At 37.1% G+C, this 27,379-nt stretch overlaps 1 protein-coding gene across 1 annotated transcript in view; it reads right to left on the bottom strand.

Moving 5' to 3' along the window:
* The window catches only part of COL25A1 (collagen type XXV alpha 1 chain), a 452,975-nt gene that overhangs the window by 9,619 nt on the left and 415,977 nt on the right, over positions 1-27,379 (bottom strand). The window contains exons 24-31 of the mRNA XM_028121315.2: positions 22,349-22,372; positions 21,693-21,737; positions 18,541-18,585; positions 15,737-15,817; positions 14,835-14,897; positions 14,153-14,203; positions 12,094-12,120; positions 4,814-4,867 (exon numbers count right to left, since the gene is read on the bottom strand). Coding sequence (XP_027977116.2) covers positions 4,814-4,867; positions 12,094-12,120; positions 14,153-14,203; positions 14,835-14,897; positions 15,737-15,817; positions 18,541-18,585; positions 21,693-21,737; positions 22,349-22,372 — 390 coding nt within the window. The remainder of the gene's footprint in view (positions 1-4,813; positions 4,868-12,093; positions 12,121-14,152; positions 14,204-14,834; positions 14,898-15,736; positions 15,818-18,540; positions 18,586-21,692; positions 21,738-22,348; positions 22,373-27,379) is intronic.

Below are 27,379 nucleotides of genomic sequence, written 5' to 3'. Positions count from 1 at the left end.
ACTCTTTAAAAAAAAAGGGGGGGAAAAGAAACCCACATTTGCATATTCTATCAAATTACCTCTGAAAGAAGGGCAGTAAGAGTGCTGCAGCCCAGCTGTGCAAAGGACTTGCATATTCTGGAGTGCTGTACTTGGGTTTCTTTGGCATTCGTGTGAAACAGTTATTTGTTACTATTTTAAGTTACTACATTTTTAAAATATAAGAATAAAATGTCTTTTTTTCCTATCAAATGTCTCTTCTTTGGCAGCCTCTTCCTTGGCCGCCCTGGCCCTTTACCGAGGTATATTTTACTTTATAGCTTCCCACACCAGCAGACACAGGCGAGTTTTATTCTCTGTTGAGCTCCTCACTAGAATATGCACACTGGGGGCCAGGGCCTCTGGCTTGGCTCCCTCCTGCATCCTCACGGATCACAGTAGTGTCTGGTGCATCAGTAAATATTTGTTGAATTAATCAAGTCAAATCAGTACAATCCTGTACATGTTTTGTTTCCTTTCTGAAAAAGAGAGTTTAAAAACTTTTATGCCTTCTTCTAAATGCCTGAGAAGGTAGGCATATATGACCTTCATCACTTGCTCTCTACGTGCCTATTTAAATAGAGTCTTTTGCTTCAGCTATAACAATATATGTGATAATGATAATCTTGAGGGCTTATAAAGAATAATGTGAGATTGGAGGTCATACCATGAATACAAAATAATTATAATAAAGAGATCTTCTGCATTTCAAGTAATGTTTTCTGCTGCTGCCATCTCCAAAATTAAAGTGTTTGTCAGGATTTGGCATGCAAACTTCAGGAGTAATGGTGATATATACATATATATTTTTTTTAGACACAGAGAGAGAGAGAGAACACAGGCAGGGGGGAGTAGGAGAGGGAGAAGCAGGCTTCCCACGGAGTAGGGAGCCCGATGCGGGGCTCGATTCCAGGACCCTGGGATCGTGACCTGAGCCGAAGGCAGACGCTTAACTGACTGAGCCTCCTAGGCGCCCCAGTAATGGTGATATTTATATGAGTGGCCAAAAAGAAAATGTTACCTTCTTCTACCACACCCTTAAAGTTTAAAGGTTAGCAAATCTTTTTCATGGTTAAAATGCAAACTTCCTCTAGTAGCTGCATGTGCAGATGCAAGTATTATGCTGTGTGTTTCTGTACTCCCGATTCCCGTATGAGCAAATTTCAAGTCACTATTCACATTCTTCTCTCTAAACTTAGGGGCTGGTGGGACTAATGAGAACTGTCACCTAGAGGCACATACCATGTAGGGACAGTACTGAAAATAAATATGATAAAAGCCTGTTGAACTTCTACTCATCATTACTTTATGTTTATTACCGAGAGATCAGCAATTCCATTCAGGAAGGTGGCCAGGCTTTGAAATGAAACAGATTTAAATTTGAATTCCACTTTGGCACTTACTGACTCTGTGGTCTTAGGTAACTTTCTTAACCTTTCTATGCCTGAGTTTCATTGGCTGTTAAATAAGAATAATAATACATATTCTGCAAGAATTTTTCTGAAGATTAAATGTGACTGTAAAATATGAAATATGTCACCAAATAATATGTCCCATAAATAGTAGCTATTGTCATTAATATACAATTAGAGGTCTTGTTTTTAACAAAAAGGGTTTGGCAACCCATTCAAATTAAATTTCTTTCAGTTTGATCTGGCTGTGTGATTTATGATGTTTTAAAGATTTTATTTGTTTATTTATTTATTTTAGAGAGAGAGAGAGAGAGCACAGAAGGAGAGGAAGAGGGAAAGAATCTCAAGCAGAATCCATGCTGAGCACAGAGCCCGACGCGGGGCTCGATCTCACGACCCTGAGATTGTGACCTGAGCTGAAACCAAGAGTCAGACGCTCATCCAACTGAGCCACCCAGGTGCCTCTATTTATGATTTCTTAAATGGTGGTGGTGGTGGTGTATATGTGTTCGTGTGCAGGGGAGTGGGCGGTGTAGTAGGAGGTGGGGGGTTTAAAAGGAAAGCTCACATAACCTGAAGTAGGTCTAGTTTGAAAAATCTCCACAGATTTTTTTGATATACCCCTTCCCTTTTTCCTCCTCTGACGGAGTACTTTCAGGTTTATTGTGTTTTTAAAATGAATACACCATGGCTTGTTTGAATTAAGTTGTCAGTAAAACATTTGTCTGTGGAACTGCTCTTATAGAATTGCTCACCCCAAATAATTACTTTTAGGTAATGCCAATTCCATTTCACTTGCCACTGACAGCTTCAGAAGTGGACACATGCCCCGATTCTGGCCAATGGGGTTCTGGGGGAAGTCTGAGGGGAGGCGATGGGGAAGGTTTGCTCGTGCTGCTAAGGAAGAGACACGGGAGAAGATGACGTGTGTTGGTTCTCTGCGGATGCCTCACCGGAGGGGAGGTTTGTAGGGACTGTGACCAGCTTGCATGATCAGAAGACCAAGCCAGCATGTGGAAAGGGAAGAGAAGCAGAGCCGAGAGTCCCTCCTTTGAATATTTTGTTATATAAAACAACGAATTTCTCTATTGTCCTAGCCATTTTGAGTTGGGATTCTGTCACTTAGAGTCAAAAGCATCCTTGAAAACTTTTAATTTGACTATGAAATATGAAACGAAATAGGGATTTGAATTCTCCTGGATTAAATAATTCTTGAAAAACTTCTGAACCTCTCAAATTTAACACGCTTCACAGAGTTCCGAAGCAGTTAAGGCCAGATGAAGAAATCAGCTCAAGGCAGGGAGACAGTCAGGTCCTTGAAGGGCTCATGCTGTCACTCATGTATTTGACATTACTGAATGACACTGTAGAATGCCTGGTTTCTTTTAGGCCCGTCTCATTTCTTTCAGGCTCTTTAATTTGCATGTCTACACTGAGGAATTCTTCTCCAATGGATTCCTGATTCCTCCCTCTTTAAAACTGGAAACATTTCCAGGAGAGTCCAGATGGCACCTCAGTCAATTAACTTGGAGAATCACACTCCAGTTTAGCACTTTGGGTGAGGGGCACTTGGAGAGTACTGATACATGATCCGGTTAAGATAGTTAACGTGCTGAGTAAATACAAGTGTAACACTTTACACTGCACACCATTTGACTTGAACTATGTCTTCAAAAATTCTTAGCGACTTCATTTGCTCTCCTGGTTAATTCTGCCCCAGCGCCGAGACCTGATACTCTTGTGACACTGCGGAGCTCGGAAATAGCAGCTGATTTACCAAACGGTAAACCCTCTTGAGCCCCAAAGGCATCCTGCCAAAAGACTACTTGAGATTTGCTGCTCCATTTTTAGTACATGGGCTGGATTTCTTGACACTGCTTGAATGTGTCAGCAGCATGAGGCTCTTCGCTTTTAAATATTTTTAATTAAGATGATCTTCATAAGTCGGTTTGATTTTAGAAATCAATTGCAGATTCAGATAATTTATTCCTTTAGGACTCACCTCTTTCTAGAAGCATTCTTGGATAAAGCCAGACTTCCTCATCATTGTACGTACAGTCTCTGCTATTTGTATTCACTTTGGTCTCATTATCTGGCTATTTCTTGCCGATATTATTTTCCCTCTGCAATTAGATTGTAAACTCTGCTAGGTCAGAGAAAATAGCTGCTTCCTTTACAGTATTGAGTAAATATATATAGTGTAGTAGTAAAAGGTTATGGGATGACGAATGCCAATTATGATGGCCTTATTCAATTCACTGCAGCAAATTAGCAAAGTAGACTACGCAAATGGGAGAAGAGTGCTTCCATTCCACACTAGGAGTACACTGTCGTTTTATAGATCATAAAATGTAATAAATATTTACTGAATGAAGGAACTCATTTTATAGAACACAGAATTATGGAATTGGGATGGATGCCAAAGAAATCACTCTGTGGCCCTCTATTTTTAAAGCAAATTACCCCAGACTGAAGAAACTCTATCTAGTTTTCAAAAGACTGCAGCTCGCACAATGAATCATCCCAACATTTAGAAGCCCTTACTCGTAGGACACTTTCTTTCCGGCCTCTCCTGGATGGTGGGGAAATTGATGACACAATTCTGCTGAGACACAGAAAAAGCTTCCAAGTTTCCCAAAGTGAAGAAAAGAAAAAGTGGGAGAAAAACAGAGAAAGAGGGGAGAAAAGTTCCAGACAGATGACCAGCTGCTGAGGCTGCAATACACCTTTTTGGTGTCAGATATTTATCTTCTGCTCTGAAGGTCTTTTTTGTTTTTGTTTTTGTTTTTGTTTTTTTGGTTTTTTTTCTTCTCCCAAGGATATGGAAACAGGGCCTAGCAACAGGGAGGTTAGTGAAAGGTTTTTGTTCTATAGTGCGCTGAAATTATTTCCTTATGGCTAAAGAAAGGCAGCCTATTCTTTTGCTAAAAAAATAAATAAATAAAGGAGCATGTGTAACTGTGTGGAGAAGAATACTTAGGTTTGGTAATTTCCTTTAAAAAAAAGTTATAACTTACTCTGAATGAATACAGTAGCTTTATATAAAAGATTGTCAACCAAATATGTAGTCCTGGATACTTTAGCCCCATGGACTTCAACTTTCTGGATTAAGGCCAAATGAGAATATCTTCCTTATGGGTTAAGAAGGAATGGTCTGAGCCATTTATTTTAGCTATATAGATGTATGCATGATTTTTGTTTAAGGCAGCCACATTCTACTTTAATCAGTGTGAGAACTCTGATTAGGACTTAAGATGGCATATTTTCATTTAATATTTTAGATGGTCCTTTTTTCTTCTGGGGAATGAACAGTTCAACTAAAACAGAAAAGCCACACTGTGTTTTCTTTAGGTCACAGCTCAATAACCTCAGGAGCAACTTACTCTTTCTCCTTTGGGACCTGCGGGGCCATGGGGTCCCATAGGGCCATCTGTACCCTAAAAAAAAAGAGATAAAAATAAGATAATATGAGACATATCCCAAAGGCCATAAGAAAAGCAGTTATAACTCATCCTGGACTTTTCCTGGGTGAATGACGCCTTGAACGCAAGTAAGACGACTCATCTGCTTTCAAAGAGCTCCATACTTGATTCTTTCAGGCCAGTGGTTTCCAAGAAACTCATGCAGAAAGGATGAGTTATGTAACTGCGTATTTCAACGAAGGGCACACACGAGAAGATCGAAGTCGGATTTAATTATCTACCTCCTCCCTGACTTCACGGAACATCTTCAGGAGAGAAACAGAGTCGTTTTCCCCTCATGCCACTTCCCCGAGTCCATTCTCCACCCACTGTCACCCCCATGCTCCTGGGCCACGAATCTTTGTTTTCAGCTGGTTAAGAGGCTTGAATGGTTACACAAGTGGAAAAAAAAATATGAAATAACCGAGAACAGTATTGAACTGTCCAAACCAAACTTCCTTCGGCTCTGCAGGGAGCAGCGGGGGGCTTAGAGGAAAGGAGTGATTCTCAGAGGCTCTGCTGCTGCTTACAAGACACAAACCGGGCAGTCGGCTGATTTAATGGTGTAATTGCCCCCTGGCCTCCTGGTTCAGGATTAGGATTTCTGTCTCAGACTGAATGGACATGGGAACACTAGGCCCAGCGAAAACAATGACTGCCTGAAGCAGGTTTTTAGAATTGAAGAGCTTGGAATTTCTTTTTGATTCTTAGACATGTAGCAAGGACTTCAAGTAATTTGCTCATTTTCAGGAAGACTGCACTTAATTTGCAAAGAATTTGTTCTAATATTTGCAAACATAGGAACTCTTCCAGCACAGGTTTTTTAACATAGTATTCCTATTTATGTTCTAGTCTTCTTTTTTTCTTCTATCAGAGATTTGCGATATGAAATCATTTAGGGCTTCAACTCATTCTGATGTTGGTGAATTCTCATCCTCTTATCTGATCTTTTTCTTACTGCCTGAACTCCCAAGTTCATCTTCAGAAGACTTCTAAATACTGATTATCTGTGGCTGATATTTAAGAGATGGGGCTGTTGAGAACCAAAGAAAAGAGACAAAATGACAGAAGACAGACAGGTCTTTCGATGAACAGAGATCTGAAAGTTAGTGTCAAGGAAGAACTTACCTTTTTAATATGGACAGAAACATAAAAGGAAGAGCAAAGTCAAATAAATTCACATTATTTTGATCCCTTCAGAGGAGCCTGCTCATGGAACTATAGGAAATGTCCATTAGTTCCGGAAAAATTTGTCTGGGCTTCTAAGATAGTGAGGCTAATCAGACTGGTCATTCTTGCCACCTAGCAAGTTCTCCAGCCTGGGACTTGGGCTTCCGAAGGATGTCCTGCAGTTTAGGCTGTGAGTCAATCAGAGCTGCAGCCTCTGTTCTGCCCACCTTTCCCTTGTGTACCACATCTTTGTACACCTTCTCCTTTCACTCCAGTCTTATGTCCCCCTCATCACGTGATGGGAGTACATGGGGCAAAAGAGTCTGTCCCTAAGCACAAATTCATAGCCACAAAAGATGTTGGAGCAAGATGAGGTACTGACTCACCCGGGATCCTGGCTTTCCGTCTAAGCCAGATGCTCCCTGTGTATTTGGTTGGTAGCAGGGTTGGTGGGTATGACACGAAGGACAAGAACAGAGATTAGTATGAGGTACTGATGAACAAATGTAACGCTTCAAACAACATCATACACAGTCACGGGGTTCTGGGATGAATATCACATCGCTACAAATTGTTAGTGTAAAAAAAGAAACAAAACACGTGACAATAAACACCCCACAGATGATGGTATTTTAATGACATTTCCATTCGACAAATTCTTGTTTAGAAATCAAGATAATGAGGTTTATAAAGCGGGCTTTAAAGTAGTTACTGGTAACATTCACAGACTGCTAATTTCCATATGATACACATTTTCTAAAGAGTGTACTGTTGACAATAAACTTCTTTAGGTTTTGAAAAAACATAATGGCCGATATTTTAAGAAAGGGCTCTTTATAATAATCAATCAAAGTTAGCATTTCAGAGGAGAAGAAAAAGGCTCTAGTTTTTTTTGTTAAAACAGCACTTATGAATAACAACTGCAGAATTTCACCATGCCAAAATGACTGGATTTTACATGAACAATTCTCATTGTTTTCTGGGTTTTCTTACTGTTTTCACATTAGTTACCACTAGAGGGACTTCTAGGAACAGGAAAAAGCAGGAAAAAAATTTCATGAGTCCCCACAATAAATAACTGTCCCAAACAAAATTGTTCCTCAATTCACTTCAAACAATCATTGCATCAAAGTCTGAAGGGGAGATGCTTTAAAAATATAATGTTATTCTCAGGCAATGCATGCTTTTTTTTTTTTTTTAACCTTGAACTCCAAGCTATGCATAGTGTATGACTAAAGTACGACATTTTCAGTGCTTGTTTCAAGAATAAGCACAATTACTTCTTTGAATATGTCTTTTGTATCTCAAAACTCAAATACTGATTTATAGTCCTTTAAAAATATTGATTAAATCAAGGAGTATTTAAGAAAGACGATACACTAGCCCTATAAATTCTCCTGGCAAGGTTGAAGAACTATGTTCCCATTTTATGCTTCAGATACAGTTAATAATAAAAAATGGAAGAAAAAATCTGTTCCAGCTGCAAACTCTACCAATAATGCTATACTATATATACTTGGATGTTTTTAGTTTTTTATCTTACAATTTCTTCTGTATAGTTCTATTATGAGTCAGACTGTAATTGCAAAATGCATCTTTAGTTAGCAATGATTAAAATTTTTAAAAATCTGTGTGGTGCTTAATGCTAACATATGTAGAGCTTTTGGCTAAATATTGCATAGAAATTATCACTAGCTCTAAATAAGAAATTAGGGCAAACTTTAATGAAATCAGATTGAGGGTTTAATAAAACAGAAACCCAAACTTCCTTTTGCCTTTTGATACTTTGTTCAGAGTCACCATTGTTACAACATTTAAAAACAAATAGGGAGATGGTAAAATTTTGTACTGATAGTATAACATTATATTTGTTTGGAATGTGAATTAATGACTCACATATATTATAGAGGTATTGTGCCTCTAGTCCATGGTCTAATTGGTGTGATTTAACCTATACTCTAATACAAGGTTTATATCATTCATTCATAAACGAGTACATATTGAGCATCTACTACCTGCCTGATCTATGTAAGGCACTGGCTATCGAGTAGAATGCTTTAGAACTTAAAGTACCAACATTTTTTAATATGTTAAAATATGTGTATAAACTATTTTCTACCAATTTTATCTTATTTTAATAATGTAATTTATAATGTTCTTTACTGACTTTTATCTGCATTCACTGAATAGTCAGCATGTTAAAACCTTGAAACTAAAACCTCATATTTAACAATCATTTTTAAAAATCTCTTTTTAGTTATAGAAAGAAGACTGGCATAAAGTGCATAAAGACGAAAATTCCCTCTTCACTAAAAATAAAAATCTCAAAAAATAATAAAAAATCTCAAAACTACTGCAAAATACTTCTTCCATCCTGTCCACTGTTGCCAAAAGAACCAGGTAAGAGGGCACTTTCCAAACAAACAACACAAGACGTTTAGACCATGATATGATTGATTAATGTAAGGAGCCACAGCACTGACCTCACGCCATCAGCAATGGCCAATTGCATACCTGCCACCCAACAGAGGGCTACAATTTTTGGTATCAAAAGAGAAGAAAAACTGAGGGAGGATTCTGAACTGCACTAAATTATTAAAACATTTGGGAGAAATTATGACATAATCAGCACAATGCTTTTTTTTAAGGGCAGGGTGATGGGAGAAGAATCACCCGTCTTTAAAGAGGAAGGTTGGCATGTATGTAATTGAATGACAGAACACATAGCATCGTTGGACATGGGGTCTTCCTCTGACACAAGAGCAGGCATCAAACAAAACTGGGCTGAGCTCCGCTCTAATAGAATATGTTTTCCAGTCACAGGAATCTCAAATGTAAGATAGTCACTGAGTAAACCAGAGTTGTTACTTAGGGTAGAAAGAAAAGTCTGAGATTTGCACTGAAATGAAAAGTTTTCTTTACTTACTGGAAGACCAAGGGGTCCTCTGTCACCCTTTTGACCTGGTTCACCCTTCAATCCTTTAACACCATTTAACCCTGGTTCACCCTAAATGCAAAAGCAAATGCCAATTTTGGTTGCTATCATGGGTGTTTCAACCGTGAAAGAAGAGAGCCAGTCTCTGAAATGGTTGCAGATTCCAGTTCTAGGTAACAGCAGAGTCAGGCTAGACTTGTCTTGCATCCGTTCAAAATTCATTTCAGACATTTAAAAAAATTAATAAACTGAAATTGACAAATAATATTCTAGGAAGCAAAACTCCTGAGCAAGTGTACTCTTTACAACTGAAATGCATATGACTGAGTTCCACAGTTTTCAGTTCTGTATCAGAGAAACTGGTGTTATGCTACCTTGTTCTCACCAAGCAAATCAAAGACAGAGTGGAGGATGCTGCAGGAGGTTCAGTAGGAAAAACCCACTCTGCTGGAATGAAAAACTGGAATATGCAGGACACTGTTATATACAGATATTTTAAGCCTTTAAGCATTTTGCCCTGGGGAATGAGCTAAAAATGTAGCAGCTGATGTTTGAAGTAGTGCCATTTAGTGAGTCCTCATTCGCTGACATTGCCAAGTCAGATCCCTACATGGATTAATCCACAGAATAGACAACAAATAGCTGACCCCAGAAGAGAATATGAAGACCACAGTGCTTAAATGTAATTTTACTAACTGTATTTCTATCCAATGTTAAAATAAAGAAGGATGGAATTTAACCTCAGGTGACATTACAAAATCAAGGTAAGTGAGAAATTCTCTTGACTCTGATATTTAAAAACCTAAGAATACAGTACAACTATTTTCTATCAGAAGCAACATGTTAGGAATAAGAGTTCTGACCTGTCCACTTTTCAACTTTTAAGTAAAGGCATTAATTTCATCACAAAAGTCTGGAAAGATTTGTGAAAGGAAGATGCAGTCTCAAATGCCCTATAGAGTCTCGCTGGGTCGGAGTGGGAGCGGGAAGAGAGTGTGCTTCCGTGGCAGGAGGAATTACTAACCTCAGCAGTATTTTCCCCATTTGTCTGACTGATGAAAGTCAGTGTGATGTTTGTTAAACATAGTCCAGGGCCCCACTTAGTGTTGAACTTCCAAAGGGGTCACAAAGTAATGAACACATTGGCACGACCTAGTGGTTTCTGGGGATTCTGAAGGTAGGATGTTTGCTGTGCTACCACTATAGGAAGTCCAAACGTGCTGTGGTGGGTAAAGTGTGATCCTGGGAATGTCCTAGAGCTTAAGTCAATGTGAGGTTAAGGCCAAGGCTCAAGAGTCAGCTTTAGTTAACTGGTCTCAACTTGAGACTGATGGCTTTGCCTGTGTGTGGACTTTCCGCTAGAGGTCTTGCCGTGCTGAATAGGCAGGGCTGCCTTGGTAGGTCATGAAATTCTGTGGTGAGGAATCATACATTGGTACAAGTGGGCATTAACTGAGAAGGTGAATTTATAAACAATCAAATGTAGTGGCAGAAAGACCAAATTCTAACTCTGGACCTAAGTTCCAGTCCCAGATCAGTCATTTAATTAGCAGTGTAACTCAGGGCAAATAATCTAAACTTCATGGGCCTATAGTTTATCATCTGTAAAATCAAGGAATGAGCACAGGTAATCTATAAGGTCTTTTCAACTTTATAATTTTCTGAAATCTATGATTTAAGTGGTACCTTGAAATCCAAGGAGAAGCCTAGAGTAGGAACTACTGATTTAGTCCAGAGTAGGAAAAAGAGACCCAGAGAGGTTTAGATAACTACCAAGACCACGAAGCTGATAGATGGGCTCTCTCTTCTGACCCCCAGAAAACAATGCCCTTACCCCAAACTATAATCCATACTTCTGAGACTTTGTCACTCACTGCCCTTACCAGAAGATAGGGTGTTCTATGAAGAGGCATGAACTCTTCCCATTCTTGAGTGAGTCACCTGCCTGACCCCAAAAATGAAACTTAGTTTTCTGGGGTCAGACCAATACTTCTACACTCCTAAAGTTGGGTGGGCCAGGGGAAGCCTAAGCTTTCTCATTTCTAGCTCTTGCATTTATGTGTTCCCCTACCCCTCACCATTTAAACGCACCAGCTCACTCCTGAGGAGCTTTCAAGAGTGCTTGAACCTTCTCTCATGCATTTTTCCCCTTGAATTCTTAAATTCAGAACAAAACATAAAATCACAAGATACTAACAACTGACATTTATTGGGTGTTTATCGACAACTGCACCAGATATTTTGCTTAAGTATCTTATAAATATACCTCATTAAATTATCACAACACTAGGAGGTAAGTTGCCTAGTTGAGTAAGCAAAGGATCAGAGCAGGTAAATAGTCTGCCCAAGGTGACACAGCCTATCAGTGTCAAAGCTGAGATTAGAACATAGGTACTCATTACATACGCTCTCTAGAAGAAGGAAACTTTCTTCCAGGGCTCATTTTAACCTTCCAAAATGTCTTCTTGGTCTACACAAAAGCAAAGAACAGGTGCAAACCGTCTTTACAACATAAACTGCACTAATTCTGACAAGGAGGGGTATTCTCTATTGTTTTCTTGTTAATCCAAAGTATAAAATACATGTAAGTGATGTAATCTTCTCTTCACTAGAGCACACCTGATCCACCCCACCCCATTCTAGACCAGTGATCTCTGGGGGAGTACAAAATTAAGATGTTGGATAGTCAAAGCATTTAGATGCAGTACTGTTATATGACAAACAAGGAGTATCAGTAACATCTGAATCTGCAACTAACGATACATAATAAGAAAGAGCATCTGGACTAGTCTGAGAATCTCATCAGATTCACTTCTAAATGGTTGATTTTGAGTATATTATGATTAGTAACTTAAGAAACCACATAGTGTCATGGAAAAAGGCAAAATGAGGAATAATTCATCTCCAGGTGATATCACTTAAATTTGTTGTAAGTCATTCTGTGTTGTGAGATTTAAACATCTGGATACTTAAAGGCTTAAAGATTATCAACATTACTTGACAGATAAATAAGACAGGACAGACATGCTTCCGTCATGCTTCTCCATGATTAACAAGGAAACAGAAATCAAATAATCAAGGGATTTTTTTGGATTACCTTTGGTCCAGGAAGTCCATGGGGTCCCTGAAAATGAAAAACACAGATTTTAATTAAGAATTGATTCACTATTTCCTAGCAGAAGTGATTATTGCATAGCGTAACCAAAGAGATGTATAACAAGAATCCTCCTGTTTGAGCTATAGCTAGAGGCAGGCCAGTGGATGCTATCACCTAGTGAAAGTTCCTTCTAGCTCTTGGATTGTTCTGTAATTGGAAATTCACTAACAGCAATTCTTTCTGCTAAATACCTGTGAGAGGGAGGGAGAAACCTGCCAGGGTTATATGGAAGAAAAAAATTTTTTTAAAGTACTGTGAACCTACACTACTCCTATTTCTCAAATCCACATTTTTATAAAATCTAGGTGGAAAATGTGAAACATGCTACGAGTTTATATGGAATAGAGGTAGGTCTTAAAATACAGAAATTTGCCAAAGAAAAGTTCTAAACTTTAAGTATGGGTCAAGAGGAGACCTTTTACATTATTGAGTCCTCTAGGCCCAAAAGGAATCTAAAGGAAGAAGGAAATGAGGAGATGACAGTCAAGTTTGGAGCCCTGTTGCAATTTAATTAGTTAAATTAATTTAATTTAAGACTAAGGAAAGTATTCTAATACAGGAGCACTAAGCATTATTATTTAGAATGCATTTGTTCTTACAAAGATGAATTCTTCAAGGTTCTCGTAATAGTTGTTTACCAGTGGAAAGAAGTTATAACGCATACATGAATCAGGGTTTTTCCCCTGTATTTTGTGGAAAATCTAACTATAGAGACTAATTTCCAACCTAAATTAGCTTAAGCTTATTATGGATTGCTTTAAACTTTTCAAGTGATTTAAATGAACTCTTTGGAGAGAGGAGTATTTAAACACCCAACAGCGAAATCATACAACAGTACAAAAAAGTTTTTTTATCAAACAATATACAGATATTTGTTATATATGTCTATACTGGAATAATATTTTCCCTTTAGGTAAGTGGTGGATAAGCATTTTCAGGAAATGGCTGTTATTTTATCAAGTAGTCTTATTTCAGTAATGGTGTAACATCCCTTTAAACGAATTAATTTTATATGAACAGGATATAGCATTTTAAAATTTAATTTCCTAACTTAAAGTGGAGGGAGTATAAAAAAAAGCCCAAAGTATGCCATTTACTGAATTCTTAATGAATTGTTTAGTTTTAAGAAAATAAGCTCAATTATAACTGTTTTGTGGTATGAAATAGAAATGGCATCAGTGATGCTCTTTCTTAGAGCACAATAGGAGGAAAGAGTGACCCATGGTTTATTTAATCTGTATGATTGAAGACATGGGGTTTATTGAGACACCTTAGAGATGAATGTGACCTTAGAAGCTACCTAACTTGTCTGAGTCCTGCCCCAGCCAAAGGCACTTGAAGCACTCTGCCTTCTACGTTCTAGCTTTAACACTAGTGCCATTGGGTGGACGTTTTAAGAATTACACCGGTTTAAGGGCTGCCTTCAGCACCTGACATGAGTTCTATTGAGAGCATGGCCATTGACTCTATTGGTCACTGAGGGATACTTGTGGTAAACCCTGGATCCACCAGAGTACCATAAAAATGAAAAGAAAAAGAAGCAACAAGATATGTCATCTGTGGAAGTGAGCTTCAGTTTTTACCATATTATTTTATAAGTGTTCCTATCAAACATCTCATTAAAGGATTTCAACCAAAGTTGGTTAGACACATTCATTAATGGCTACAATTATTAATCTTGTTATGCTACTAATGGCCTAAACAGTGGTTGGTTAAGATGATTTTTTGACGTTCATGCTGTAGGTTGGAGTAAAGCTTGTTAAATCTACCTTCAAGTCTCCTATCACAAAACTACTCTATCTCTTTTCAAGAGATGTGTTTGGGGGAGTGAAAGAACAACACTGTAAAGTCAGTCTATCTCAAAGCACCTCGTATTTTCTGTCCATTCCAGAGAATAGCACAAAATACAAACTGGCTGTTTTGAGGGATGTGTTCTTGTTTTTTTCTAGTAGCATGCTTGTAAATAAATGATTACATTTGGTAGAGAAGAAAGGCTTACCATGGGGCCTGGTGGGCCATGGGGGCCTGGTGGGCCTGGTGGGCCTATTATCTGTATGTCCAAAACATAAACATGGATTTGGTTACTTCATTTAGATAAGGCAGTTTGGCTTGAATCTTATGCTGGCGTTCTGCTAAGGCCATTAATAGCTGCAGTGGAAGAATACTAGAAGAAGTGACACATTTGATTCTTTACCTTTAGAAATTCCTTCATGAGAATAAAAAAAACACTAAAAAAATACAGTCTTTTTACAAAAACCAGAATAAATTTAAAGTACATTAAAAGAAAAGAGAGCAACTGATTATCAAGAAATGCTATAATACCACAATCACTATTAAACTCTCAAATTATTTCACTGAGTAGCAACAGGGCTCTGGAGAAAAAAAAAAAACGTATGTTCTGTATTCACAAAGCTCTACCCAAAAGCATTATGGGAAAACCATTGATTTTCTCCTTATGATTAAAGAGTCCCCTAAAAAACTGCTTTTAACTCAGACCTCTGAGACACTTTGTCTCTCATTATACAAGGCCGACAAGACGTATTCTCTACAGTTTGACAAACTAAGAGGTTCGTGGTCTTTCTACTGTTGATAAGCCCTCTGGCACAGGTCGAACTGGGTAAATAAAAGGTCTGTTTCAGAGTTCTTTAGGAACCATGGGAGTTCAGCTGCCATGGACTTACGGAAGGACCCTGAGGACCCGGCAGTCCGGAGTCTCCTTTTTCTCCTTTCATTCCATTGGCACCCTACAAATAACCAGTAAGAGCTGAGATGGTGAAGTTGTTCCCCAAGTGTAAGACCAATCATTCTTTCGAAATTTTTATAACATTATATACATGATATATAAAAGAAGGATTTATCCCCTTGCATTTTAGCCTCAAACAGCAAGCTTCTCCAAATATCTAGGATTGTGGGTGATATGTGAAATAAAATATAAAGTGAATAAAAACTAGGGTAGGCTTGATTGGTTAAACTTATACATTGTTAAATATATCAGATTATAAATGTTATATTTCTTATGATGGTGCTCACTTTAAATAGCAAAGGTCAGTCTTTTAACTTAGTTTTCATTGACATTTATTTATACACTTCCTTGCTTTAAAATAGATCTAGGGCAGTGCAGTTTTCTACATTTTTCTCTATTTTTCCTTCCAAATTCTCAGTAAAAATTATGGGGTAAAACCATAAAAACACCATTCCATACACACAAAGAGAGCACTTTCAAGAGTAACTTGTTTTTAAATTGTTCTATATTTTTTAGCTTATTTAAAAATGACCAGCTACCACCATTCTATGCATACCAAATTAAAGTGATCAACTATACTTATTTTACTATCTTCAGATGAAAATAATTCAGGAAAACATGAAGCTTTATCTTATAATTCATTTGGTTAGATGCTTTAAAACTTGTTTTAGTGGCCCAGTTGGAGTAATTTACCAACAATACCTCAAATATTTAAAAATAAAAATGTTACATTTTTACATAATATTAACCACTAGATGAGACTGCAGCTAGTCATATAACTCTTTTTTGATTATTTAATTTATCTTAATATGAACACAACTTAAAAAAGTATAAACATACCGGTAATCCAGGAAGTCCAATTCCTCCTTTTTCACCTGGCATACCTGGGTCCCCCATGTCTCCCTTTGAGCCTTTAAGTCCCTACAAATGATATGGTTTGCATGTAAGAATCATACTGACCCTTGAGAGTAACATCCTAGGGAAAACAGAATTCCAGATCAGTTTTGTCAGTGGGTGGTCCTATGCTGAGATGATTCTGATTTTTACTATTAGGTAGAGTTATTTCTTATAGCAACCTTCTACATTGAATCAATACTATTTCCTCATGTAATGAGAGGGGTTAAGTTCTACTACGTAGGTCATTTAAGTATGAAAATCATGAATTTAGGTGTTAACATAATTTCTCCTGATTCTATATTTTTACGTGGCAGCTAATTCGATACCACTGGTCCTGAAATAATTTAAGGGATTAAATTCTCAGCAGGACAATGTGCATTTTGAACCAGGACTAATGTTATAATAACAAAGGTTCCAATAAATTTCTCCCATCTCTATCCATGATACTTCCCTACCCCTGTTAAAAACAGGCAGAAGTTCCAGTCACCATCAGTTTCAATGGTTCAATATAGAGAAAGGTAAATAATGTAGGCACAATCATTAGGTACCTAGTCATTAGGCACCAGTGCTCAATTAAGTTTAGAAACACTTTAACTTTTCCACAGTGTTATTTTATTCTCACGACATCCCTGTGAGGTGATCCATGATGTTATTTTTATTCTTTTACAGTGAGGAAATGGATGTATTTTTTGAGTGCTAGCAAATCTGAATTTTGTAATAATAATAATACTGAAGTTAATTTATATTGTTAAGCATTTTCATCCAAGGGGCTTCACTATCCTCCGACCAGATGGCCCATTCTTGAGCAGGGATGATCATAGTTTTGATAGTCAGGGGCCCCTGGCTGCACAAACCTGTTCATCTTTTCCATACTACAAACTACTTAAGGACAGGAACACGTCTTTTCTTTACTTTTACCTATAGCACTTAGTTCAGAATCACTTGCTAGGTGGGTGGGTGGGTAGGTGTCTGAATGGGTAGATGGATCTTACTGGTTAATCAGCTCCTGGTTCGTTTTAGGAATCTAGTGATGGAGAGCAGCAGGGTAGCCAACCTCTGTTATTAGACTTAATAGCAGAAGAAGACCTTGTGAGGCTTATAGAAAAAAAAAAATCCAGCTATTGTATATGTAGGGACCATGTAGTATGTTACTCTGCATGTCAAATTAATTATTTTTAATGACTAACATTGGGAAAGGAATACAACTAGCTTTTCTTTGTATTCTCTTTAAGAGAGAGAGAGAAAGAGAGAGAGAACATGAGTGGGAGAGGTTCCGGGGGAGGGAGAGAGAATCCCAAGCAGACTCCCAAGCTGAGTGTAGAGCCCAATGCAGGGCTCTATTTTAGGACCCTTAGATTATGACCTGAGCTGAAACCAAGAGTCGGACATTTAAACAACTGTGCCACCCAGGTGCCCTAATACAATCAGATTTTTAAATTCTAATGTGATTTCTGATTAATAATAGCAAATCATCTAAAGTCTCTTAATGTTTTAATTATCACATTTATTTAATGTGACATTATAAGATTTCAACATTTAACTCTGATAGTAAAGTAACTCTTAAACTTAATTTCTTTTTTTTATTTTATTATGTTATGTTAATCACCATACATTACATCATCAGTCTTAAACTTAATTTCTTATCTAATATTGTCTCCTGAGGAGCATATTTTGCCAACTATATCAAGAATCCTTTTGATTTCTTATGATCTTTTTTTTTTTAAGATTTTATTTATTTATTTAACAGGGAGAGACACAGTGAGAGAAGGAACACAAGCAGGGGGAGTGGGAGGAGAATCAGGCTTCCCACTGAGGAGGTAGATGCAGGGCTCGATCCCAGGACCCTGGGATCATGACCCGAGCCGAAGGCAGACGCTTAACAACTGAGCCACCCAGGCGCCCCTGATCTTCCTAATTTTAGCCATTTCTTAGGTGAATAATGGAAGCCCAGAAAACAACAAATATCTTGAAGCTAACCATTGTGATTTGACTCTGAGTTCCCCATAGTGTCCACATTCTCCTAGTCAGATTCTTTTTGGGCAGAGGTAAACCACAACTTCTAGGCCAAATCCAGCCCAGGGATTATTTTTGCACAGCCTGAATCTTTGAAAAAAATTTTAAGGGGTGTTCAGATAAAGAAACGTGACAAAGACTCCATGTGACCTGCAAAGCCTAAAACATTTACTATCTGGTCCTTTATAGAAAAAGTTGGCCAACCTCTGTTTTAAGGGAAACCTTTGGAGATACTGCCATATTCTGTGAAGGTACAAATACCCCACTTGTTTTTGTTTTTTCGCAATGATCTTGAAATTTAGGTGTAATCTTTACTTGGGAAAAAATATTGTCAAAATATATAAGCAATATCTAATTTTGTGGAAACTTTGATCGACTGATTTTAATCTTGAATGATTTGTATTCACTGACAAAAATTAGCCTATTCTTACTGAATTGATAATGATCTTACAAGTCTAACAAAAATTTACTGAAGTGTCACTGCTACATAGATTGATAAGGAGTATTAAGACAAAACTAAAATGTCATTATTGCTTATATGCTTCTGCAAAGAAAACTAATGTCTAATTTAAAACCAGTTGCTTTTTAGAGTTAATGTAATCTCTACAACAGATGGTGAAAAAAGAGGGAGGATATCATATATCAACACTCATGTCTTTTTGGCTCCAAATCTATAATAAAAGTGGTGATCAATTATGATGCTTTAAATGACAGTATGTATCTTTGAAAATTACCTGCTCTCCATCAACTCCTGGGATTCCTGGAGATCCTGGTTCTCCCTGTTAATATAAAAAGTGATGGCTTGCCTCCATTTATCATTGGTAAATAAATAAAGTCATGTTACCTGGTGACAGTACAATTTGACTCTCAGCAAATGCATCATAACCCAGGAACAGCTCGTTACATCATACACATATCAAAACTAAGTGAAATAACATTTTCTTGAAGATTATATATAACAATACTTATAAGTAGCTAAGATCCAATGTTTTTATTTTTTGCCCCAAGTGTGATGTAGGCTAAAGGAAAAAATGGTGAAAGAAAAACTGATAGAGATTATTTGGTGGCTGATCATATTCTATAAAAACAACCTATATGCCTTAGTTAATTTTTTTCTCCTTAAAAAAATCTGTATGATTTCTCTTCATTTTCCAATTTGAGAAAAAAGCAAAAACATGACAGTTGACTAAGAACAGAATGCAAAGCCCCATAAGTTTACAATATTTTAACTGATACCATTTGAACAATGGATACAGGTTCATGATTGTGAATGTGTATTTACAGATAGAATCAATCAGATAATATCTTAATCCACATAAAGTTACTTTTGGATCGATTCAATTACCTATACTATGCTAGGAATGAATTAAAGTTTACTATTCATATGATTTATTAGAAACCTCGACAAACCCAAAGTCTATTTTTTCTTAACTGAAGTCCCATTAATGTCCCATTAAAAACAAATGTAACAATGTGCTAGATATTTATTCAAACAACAAATGCCCAGTCACTTTTCATTTGGAAAGGTGCTGAACAAACAAATTCTTTGAAAGGTAAGATATTATTTTAGATCAATGCATCACTTTTGTAGATCCCCTTATATTGAAATTGTTAGAGATCATTTCCCTGGTAAAAACTGTAAGAGTTATCATCCACAGCAGGAAATTTGAGCTTTCCAATGTTTAAAGAAAGCCTGACAAATGCAAAAAAAAAAAAAAAAAAGGAAAAGCCCTTCCTTACTCCTGATTTCCGGTTCTTTGTGGTAGCAGCAAAGTTTATTTTGCCACAAACAAGTCTGCTGAGGTTGGATGCACCTGGCTAAGACCTAGTTTCATTCAGTCTGAATACTTGTTAGCACTCTGGGTCCAATAATGATTGTTTTGCTAAGCTTTTACCTTCACAATGTGACCGGGGAATGTTTAAAAGAAAATGTAACTCATGACTTATGAATTTATCTTTCACTCATCAAATGTAGTTTGCAGAGTTACCTGATGTGTAAGAAGTCAACTGATCCTGGTTTGATAAAGGAAAGAGAAACACAATGGAGTAGGTTCCCATTCAGTCTGAGGTTGTAAGTCCCTGGTGCAAATGGGTTCTATATTTGACTCAGGCTGCATTTGCTGATTCTGGGCCATAGGCACATCGCCCCTCAATTATCCCAACCTTCCCGAAGAGAGATCATGGAAAGCTTGAAAAACTGTATCAGTCAGTCCAAGAGTTCAATTATGAGATCATTGTGCCTTGTGTGGGGTGGGGCAGAGTGGTCGCATAGTAGGAAGGCTGGCAGGGGTGCGAGGTAAGGGAGTCTGACTGATACCCTCCCACAACCCACTTGTCATGACATTCATTTGGCCAGTGTCCTCCTCAGTTTCAGCCCAAAAGTCATCCTTGATTCCCAAGACTGAGAGTAGCCTTCCCATATGCACGTCCATAGCATGTATTCTTCATCAAAGAAGTGCCTTTACTTGCCTATCAAAAGGGTAATCTTTTTGTCTCTTTAGGACAAGGGGTGGGTACCCTTTGGAATTCTGTAGATCCTTTGGGCTTTAAAGAAGGGTAAAGTCCTAGAAGCTTTTGAGGTGTGTTTAGCACTGAGGCCAATTTTGGTTCTGGAGACTTACTCAAGTGAGGAGAAGAACAAGGAACTTAGATCCTAGTTGACTCTACACAGATGAAAAAGGAATCTGCAGATTTCCTTCTTGGTTGTCTAATCCAGCTCACCAGGATATTAGAGAGTAGGGATCCAGGCTGACTTGCTTACCAGGAACAAATAACTGGAGGATTTTTGTGTTACATTTCTTAGGGACCAGAATGTGATAGAGAAATAGAAAGTTAAAAAACCCTAAACCTTACATTTATGTTGTACATGAGATCTGTTTGAAATTAGGCTCCATGTTCTAAATATATCTTACATGGGTAAGGACCTCAGCAATATTTTACTTTATACTCCTTTTTATAACAGAAAAAGAACTTTCTATGTGCTAGCTTTCTGTTTTTAAGTATCTTGAAAGAGAAGGGTACAAAAGCTGGTGTGTGTGTGTGTGTGTGTGTGTGTGTGTGTGTGTGTGTGTATGACAGACTTAGCAAATAAACTGCCTTAAAAGGCACCAACAAAAGATGAATTTCAAAACTACTTGAATCTCCAATAGAACTCCAATGATTAAAGTCATATTTCAACAAACATAGCTCAGTTCTGAAAAGCTAGAGACATGGCCATGTGTTAATTGCTCAAATGTGGTTAAACAACTAAGTTTAAGTTTGGAGGGGTAAAGCTAACACCACTAATAAATTTGAAATATAATCAAGTAATTCTAGTTTTCTGCTATTCATAGGTGCTATGTTTCATTAGATAAGATTTAAATGGCAGAATGTCTGAATAAATATAATAGGATATGTTATAAAAAATGACTCAAAAATGATTTCTCCAATCGTCATCTGTGAATACATCATGCTAAAGCTTCTCTTGTTCTTTTTATTATAAATGAATTGAAGGGAAAAATCTTTTTTAGTGTTAGAGCAAATTTTCCTTCAATCCTCCTCTATAGAAATATTTTCCTTTTTTCATACACTACATTTAGTGGTTCTTTTACCTTTGTAATTTCTGTAAAACTTATTTTTCCCTTGTCTAATATTCTGTTTTTCTCAGCGTCCTCCCTCTAAATTTAATGTTACTTATTTCTCTCCCTTCTTTTCTAATTTTCCTTTTTTTTTCAATCCTGCTTCCTTCAGCCCAGATCTCAATGTTTATTCTTAGCTGCCTTAAGCAATATTGTGATCTCAGCTCCTTCAGCATTTTGTAAGAAGGATTTTTCAAAGATACATATATTTAAGGTGGGATTCTCTATACCATATATGGTAAATGGAAACAAGTAAAATAAAGAATAACCTTTGGCCCTTGTAGTCCTTGAGGTCCAGGTGGTCCAGGGGGACCCTAAATCAAGAAAAGACAAAGTTATAAAAAGTAGCAAGTATATGTATTGCAATTTAAATAATAAGTACACTATATACTTCCCTTATTTCTGTCATAATCAAATGTCCCCCAATATTAATTTGCAATAAGGACAAATTTCACTGGCTATGGAATTATAAAAATGACCTACTTATATGCAAAAATATCAATACATTTAAGTAAAATAACACTGAAGATGCTTTTGAGTTTACTCTATAAGATAATGCAAAATTGCCACTGTGTCCCACATTCATCTCCTTGGGATGAGTTAGCTTACTAATATTACCTGTGTTTCTAGACACCTGGCCTCCCCCCACACACAAGGGATTTGATTTCTCAAACACTAAGGAACAAAGCTATGTTATTCTAAGGCCAAAGATTTTAAGAGAAGTAACAATAACTTTTTTTTGGTCTTTTTCACTAAGCAAACAAATGATTTAATTGGGGTAAATGTTATAAAAGGTTATTAATATAAGGAAGCATAAAACTAAATATCAGACAAAAACAAGTGCTGCATTAGTACCATTATGACTGGCATGCATCAACACCAAATACGAAGTCACAGACCACAGAAATCATGCAACGGGAGTTACCGTGACAGTTAGGGTGGTAATCCTCTGTTGGGAAAATGTATTGACAAAGACAGAGTTACCTATTTTGTGTGCTAAAGTACAATAATACATTTCTGAAAAAATCAATTTTTGAATATGTTCTGGCAAGTGTGATGTCTTATAAGAGACTGACAAGATACTGAAAACATACTATCCTATCTTTAAATGAATATAATATAGTTGTAAAGATTTTGGGGGGAGCAGGGGTCAGAATGCCATTCATCACCTGATAAGACTGTTTTTTTAACCTATTTTTAGATTTTTCTTTAAAAAATCTATGTGTAAAGAAAAATGAAAATGTCAAAATTTTAATTCGCCTGAATAAAAAAATTTATGTAGTAAAATGGTGTACTGCAGAGCTTTGTTGGCATGACTGTGAACTGAGAAATTGCTATTCGCAAGAATTCCATTCTAGAGCAGTTCAATTAGGGAAAACAAATATCCAGTTGTATGTATAAGTAATATTATTTTTCTTTTTTAGACTTCAGCTTATTTGTTGCGTTATAATTAGCTTTTTTTGGGTGCCATGGCTAAAGAGAGGAGTTGACATGGAATTCATCTAATTTCTTAGTGAAAAGTAGTAAGTATGAATTTCCACAACATTTCACCCTTAATCCATGAATCATTTCTGCATTAATGTTTTCTAGTCTAAGTCTTGTGCTAAAAGTTCTTTTTGTGTTGTGTGTGTGTGAGAGAGAGAGAGAGAGAAAACATGCGACCAGAGGGGCGGTGGGGGGTCGTAGTGAGGAAGGGCATAGGGAGAGGGAGAAGGAGAGAGAGAATCTCAAGGAGGTTCCACACCCAGCATGGAGCCCCAGGTGGGTCTCGATCTCACCACCCTGAGATCATGACCTGAGCTGAAATCAAGAGTTGGTCGTTCAACCCACTGATCCACCCAGGTGCCACTCGTGCTAAAAGTTCTGTAGGGCCCATAACCCCCTGATGTGGTCATAGAGGGAGCACATTTTCCATCAGCGACTCTGGTCACAGAAAAACTACCCAGTTACACGTAAAGTTGTGAATATCGGTTTAAAACCATCCTTTTTCACTCCTCCATTTCAATTTCTGATTCAGGTTGCTGCTGTTGTTTATTATTGTTGTTGTAAAAAATAATCTTAATATTACCAATCTTGCTTCAAACACTTGGGTCTCTAGTGACATGGTGTCATCATTCCTTAGAAAACAATATATTTATGCATGTGTACAAATGGTTAAAGTTTGTATTCTATGATAAAATCAGTCGTGGTCATTACAGCTTCATGGAAAACACAGTAGGGAAAAAAAAAACACCACCAGCTCTTCTAAGACAAAAGGAAGAGTGGTCACAAATTGGGGGCAAGTTTAAAAAAAAAAAATCAAGGCCCAGATTTTTATACTATCATATTTGTGTAACATAAGGCACCACTTACTTTATTCTTAAGGGATTCACCTAGAGCAGGAGTCAGATTTATGTTTATGAGAAAGTTACTTCTTTGCTCCTATAAGTAGGTGAGTCATTTTAAAAAAGGCTATTAGAATATTATAGAGTAGAAATAATTTCTTTATCACTGCCCTCCAATTATATATTATATTTTTAACTACAAAGCAGAATCATAAAGCCTTAGAAAGGGAAGGGACTTTACAATTTGAACTCTTTGACGTTTTCCAAATGTACCATATTTGAATTCATTTTCCACCTGGACACAAAACTAGTTTGTCTTTTTTTAAAATGTAAGGATAACAACATGTTTTATAATGAGTTGCCTAATAAAGGCATATTATTAATGGTAACTGAACTATCTAACAGATGGAGTTTATGTCATCTTGTTAAACAACTACATTTTGTGAGACCTAACAGTTACATAGAGTGGGTTTCATCCAGCTAATAATAAAAAGAACAAATGACAAACTAAGCTTAACTTCTAAACAACACAGTTTTTACCACCATCTTGAAGCACCCGTGTGCAGACACACAGACACATCCTCACAAGATGTTGACTCACTCTGGATTTCTAAGTTAAACCTATGTGAACTCAGCAGCGTTCTCTCTTGAACTCCAGGAATGATGGGAAAACCAGAATTTTTGGTAGTGATGGAGAAAGACACCTTGTTCTCTATGTGGCACGATGTGAAATGGGAGGCATGAACTGGAGCAACAATAAACAGGTTGAAGCCTCACAGGCTGTTTTGTGATTTATTCCCTGAGATGCTTATGTGAATTTCTTTAGAATTAAAAGTTATTTTTCTTTCGTTTCTCAAATGATGCAAGCTGAAATCACCCATATTTACACTAGACAATAGGTTTAAGTTAGATGGTATTGAACATTTTTAAAAACTTGAGTTAGGAAATAGAGAGGTTTTACTGCTAATTTTGGAAACTTAAAAATCAAAATAAATGGCTTATGGCAGATGTTTATGTAAATAACAATTTTCAATAGAGGCAATGGTCAAATTTTATATTTCTAATGTGATGTTTTTATAATTGTATTATACACCTATTTACCTAATTATTCTAGAGTTTGGGGGGCAGATTTATTTTTAGAGGAGGAGATAATAAAATGAAATCTGTGGGGCGCCTGGGTAGCTCAGCTGGTTGAACGACTGACTCTTGATTTTGGCTCAGGTCACGATCTCAGGGTCGTGAGATTGAGCCCTGAGTCAGGCCTCCACGCTCAGTGGGCAGTCTGCTTGAGATTCTCTCTCCCTCTCCTTCTGCCCCTCCCCCTGCTGTGCTCTCTCTCTTTCTCTAAAATAAATAAATAAAATCTTAAAAAAATGAAATCGGTAAAATGGTGAATATCCATCACTGGTTAAGAATAGAAGAAAAAATGTCTACTACCTCTTCGCAGGCTAATGGCTAAATTGATTTTATTAGGGGGTCCTTGTTCCAGTAGAGTACTATATCAGGAAAACAAATAGTTTAAAAAAAATAACTATAAGCTATTTACAAGCATAACACATAGTTGCCCTAACATCCCTATTAAAACAATAAATCTTTAGGTTGAGAAACATGAACTAGTTGACTATGATGGATATTGATTGGTTTGCTGTCATACAGAACTTGAGGTGGAAGAAGAAACTGAGCACATACACCATTTTAAATCAAGACCTAGGTGTTATTTTTTTAAAAAAAAGTATAGTGCGTTTATGCATATTAGCCAAGAGTGTTCAGGAACTCCTAAAAAATGACCCTAAGCATTTTTCCATATCCATACTTTATGGACTCTTAGAAAAAAAATCTATTCCAAAACATCTTTACTTTACAAATAAGATCAATGAAGTATAGGTACACTAAGTGATTTCCTGAAAATGACTCAGCTAGTTAATAGCAGAGGGGAGATGAAAACAGATTTTCAGTTTTAGGTTTTAGCTTGCTTCATGCCTGGCTCTGTTTAAGCAAAGGTTATTTTAAAAGACACAATTTTTCCAAAAATGGCCATAGCCTATAATATCAGAGCATTTCTTGGAAACTAAGAGAATGTACACCTTTTAAAAGTAGTAGTATGAGTTATAGTGTCACTGAAAGAAGTTGAAGGGAAATTTACAACATTGATAATAAATTAAGTTAAAAAATATGTCCGTATATTTTGTAAGTAAAAGCTTTGAAAACACAGTAGGTATATCAAAACTTTTTATTCTCTTCTTCTCTTTTCTTCTACATGCAGTTATCAATTTGTGGGAAAAAAGGAACAATTAGAAATCTGGTTCTAGAACTTGACAAGAGCCTGAGGCTACTGCTTAAGTCTTATCCACTTGCATTGAGCACTATTTCAAGCTGTTGACTGAACATGCTGACCAAGCAACATATCTCCAAGCAGTAAGTATGCTTCCCTTTGCATTTTACCAGAAGAAAAAGAATGAAATGAAAAGAAAAATAGGCTGAGGGGAGGCTGGGTGGCTCAGGTGGTTGAACGTCTGACTCTTGATTTCGGCTCAGGTCATGATCTCAGGGTGGTGAGATGGAGGTCCTGCGTTGGGCTCTGCCTCAGCATGGCACCTGCTTGTCTCTCTCTCCTTTAGCTCCCCCAGCCCCTAACCCCACGCTCTCTCTCAAATAAATAAAGTCTTAAAAAAAAAAAAGAAAAGAAAAATAGGCTGAGCTGAAGGCAGATTCTGCAAAAACTATTTAATAGATGCTTTACTAGTTAAAAATGGTAGTTGTAGCAAAGGACCCATAGAAATGTAGATCTATCACATTAGACACTAGGGGTGAAATCATAAAGATGGGGGAAATAATTCAATCAAGTACAAAATGGCAAATATTTAAAATCAATTTGGCTTTCAAGCAAAGAAATGGATTGTACATATACACTAAGTGTACTCACTCATCAATCAGTAACCATTTGTTCAATATTTACATGCCCCGACCTGTGCCAGGTATATTGGAGGATATAAAATAAGCATGAGACATATTTCTGTCACCAAGAAACTTACAGTCTGGTAAGAGGCAGGACTAAAATAAATTAGGTGATTTGAGAACAATTAAAGGTTGAGCTACTGGGGCCCTGACTGCTAATGTTTGAAAGGATCAAAAGGAAGAATCATCTAGGTGGCAGCAGTACATTGTTGGATGGGATTTAGATGGATGAGAGAAAGGGAAGAAGAATGGGATAAACCAGGCAAAAAAAAAAAGGCTGATTTTTACGGATATGGTAAATACGCGCACTCTTGGGGAAAATTTGTGTTTCGGAGAAATGGAAAATTCTATACAGGAAAGGCAGGATTATAGAGCTTTGAAAGTCAGATGAAGGTCAGGATTGATAGAGTAGGTAAGGGGGTCACTGAGGTTTCTGAGCAGATTGGAGCCATCGAAAAAGTGGGAGTTTAGGAAAATTAGTCTTAGAGTGATATGCAGAATGGGTTAGAAAGGGCAGGGAGGCACGAGGGCTAGGAGAGCTGGTCAAGGGCCTGTTGCAGTGTTAGCCCTGAAAGAAACAGGATGTGGACCACGCTGGGAATGCAGAGAATGAGATAACCTTAGGAGACACTTTGAGAAAGGAAATAGCAGCATGTGGTGAGATGTAAAGGATGAAG

The sequence above is a fragment of the Eumetopias jubatus genome, unplaced genomic scaffold, assembly GCF_037043125.1.
Source record: "Eumetopias jubatus isolate StellerSeaLion01/CBP00866 unplaced genomic scaffold, mEumJub1_p1.0 scaffold_2, whole genome shotgun sequence".
Classification (NCBI taxonomy): Eukaryota; Metazoa; Chordata; class Mammalia; order Carnivora; family Otariidae; genus Eumetopias; species Eumetopias jubatus.
This window is presented reverse-complemented; position numbering and strand designations above follow the sequence as displayed.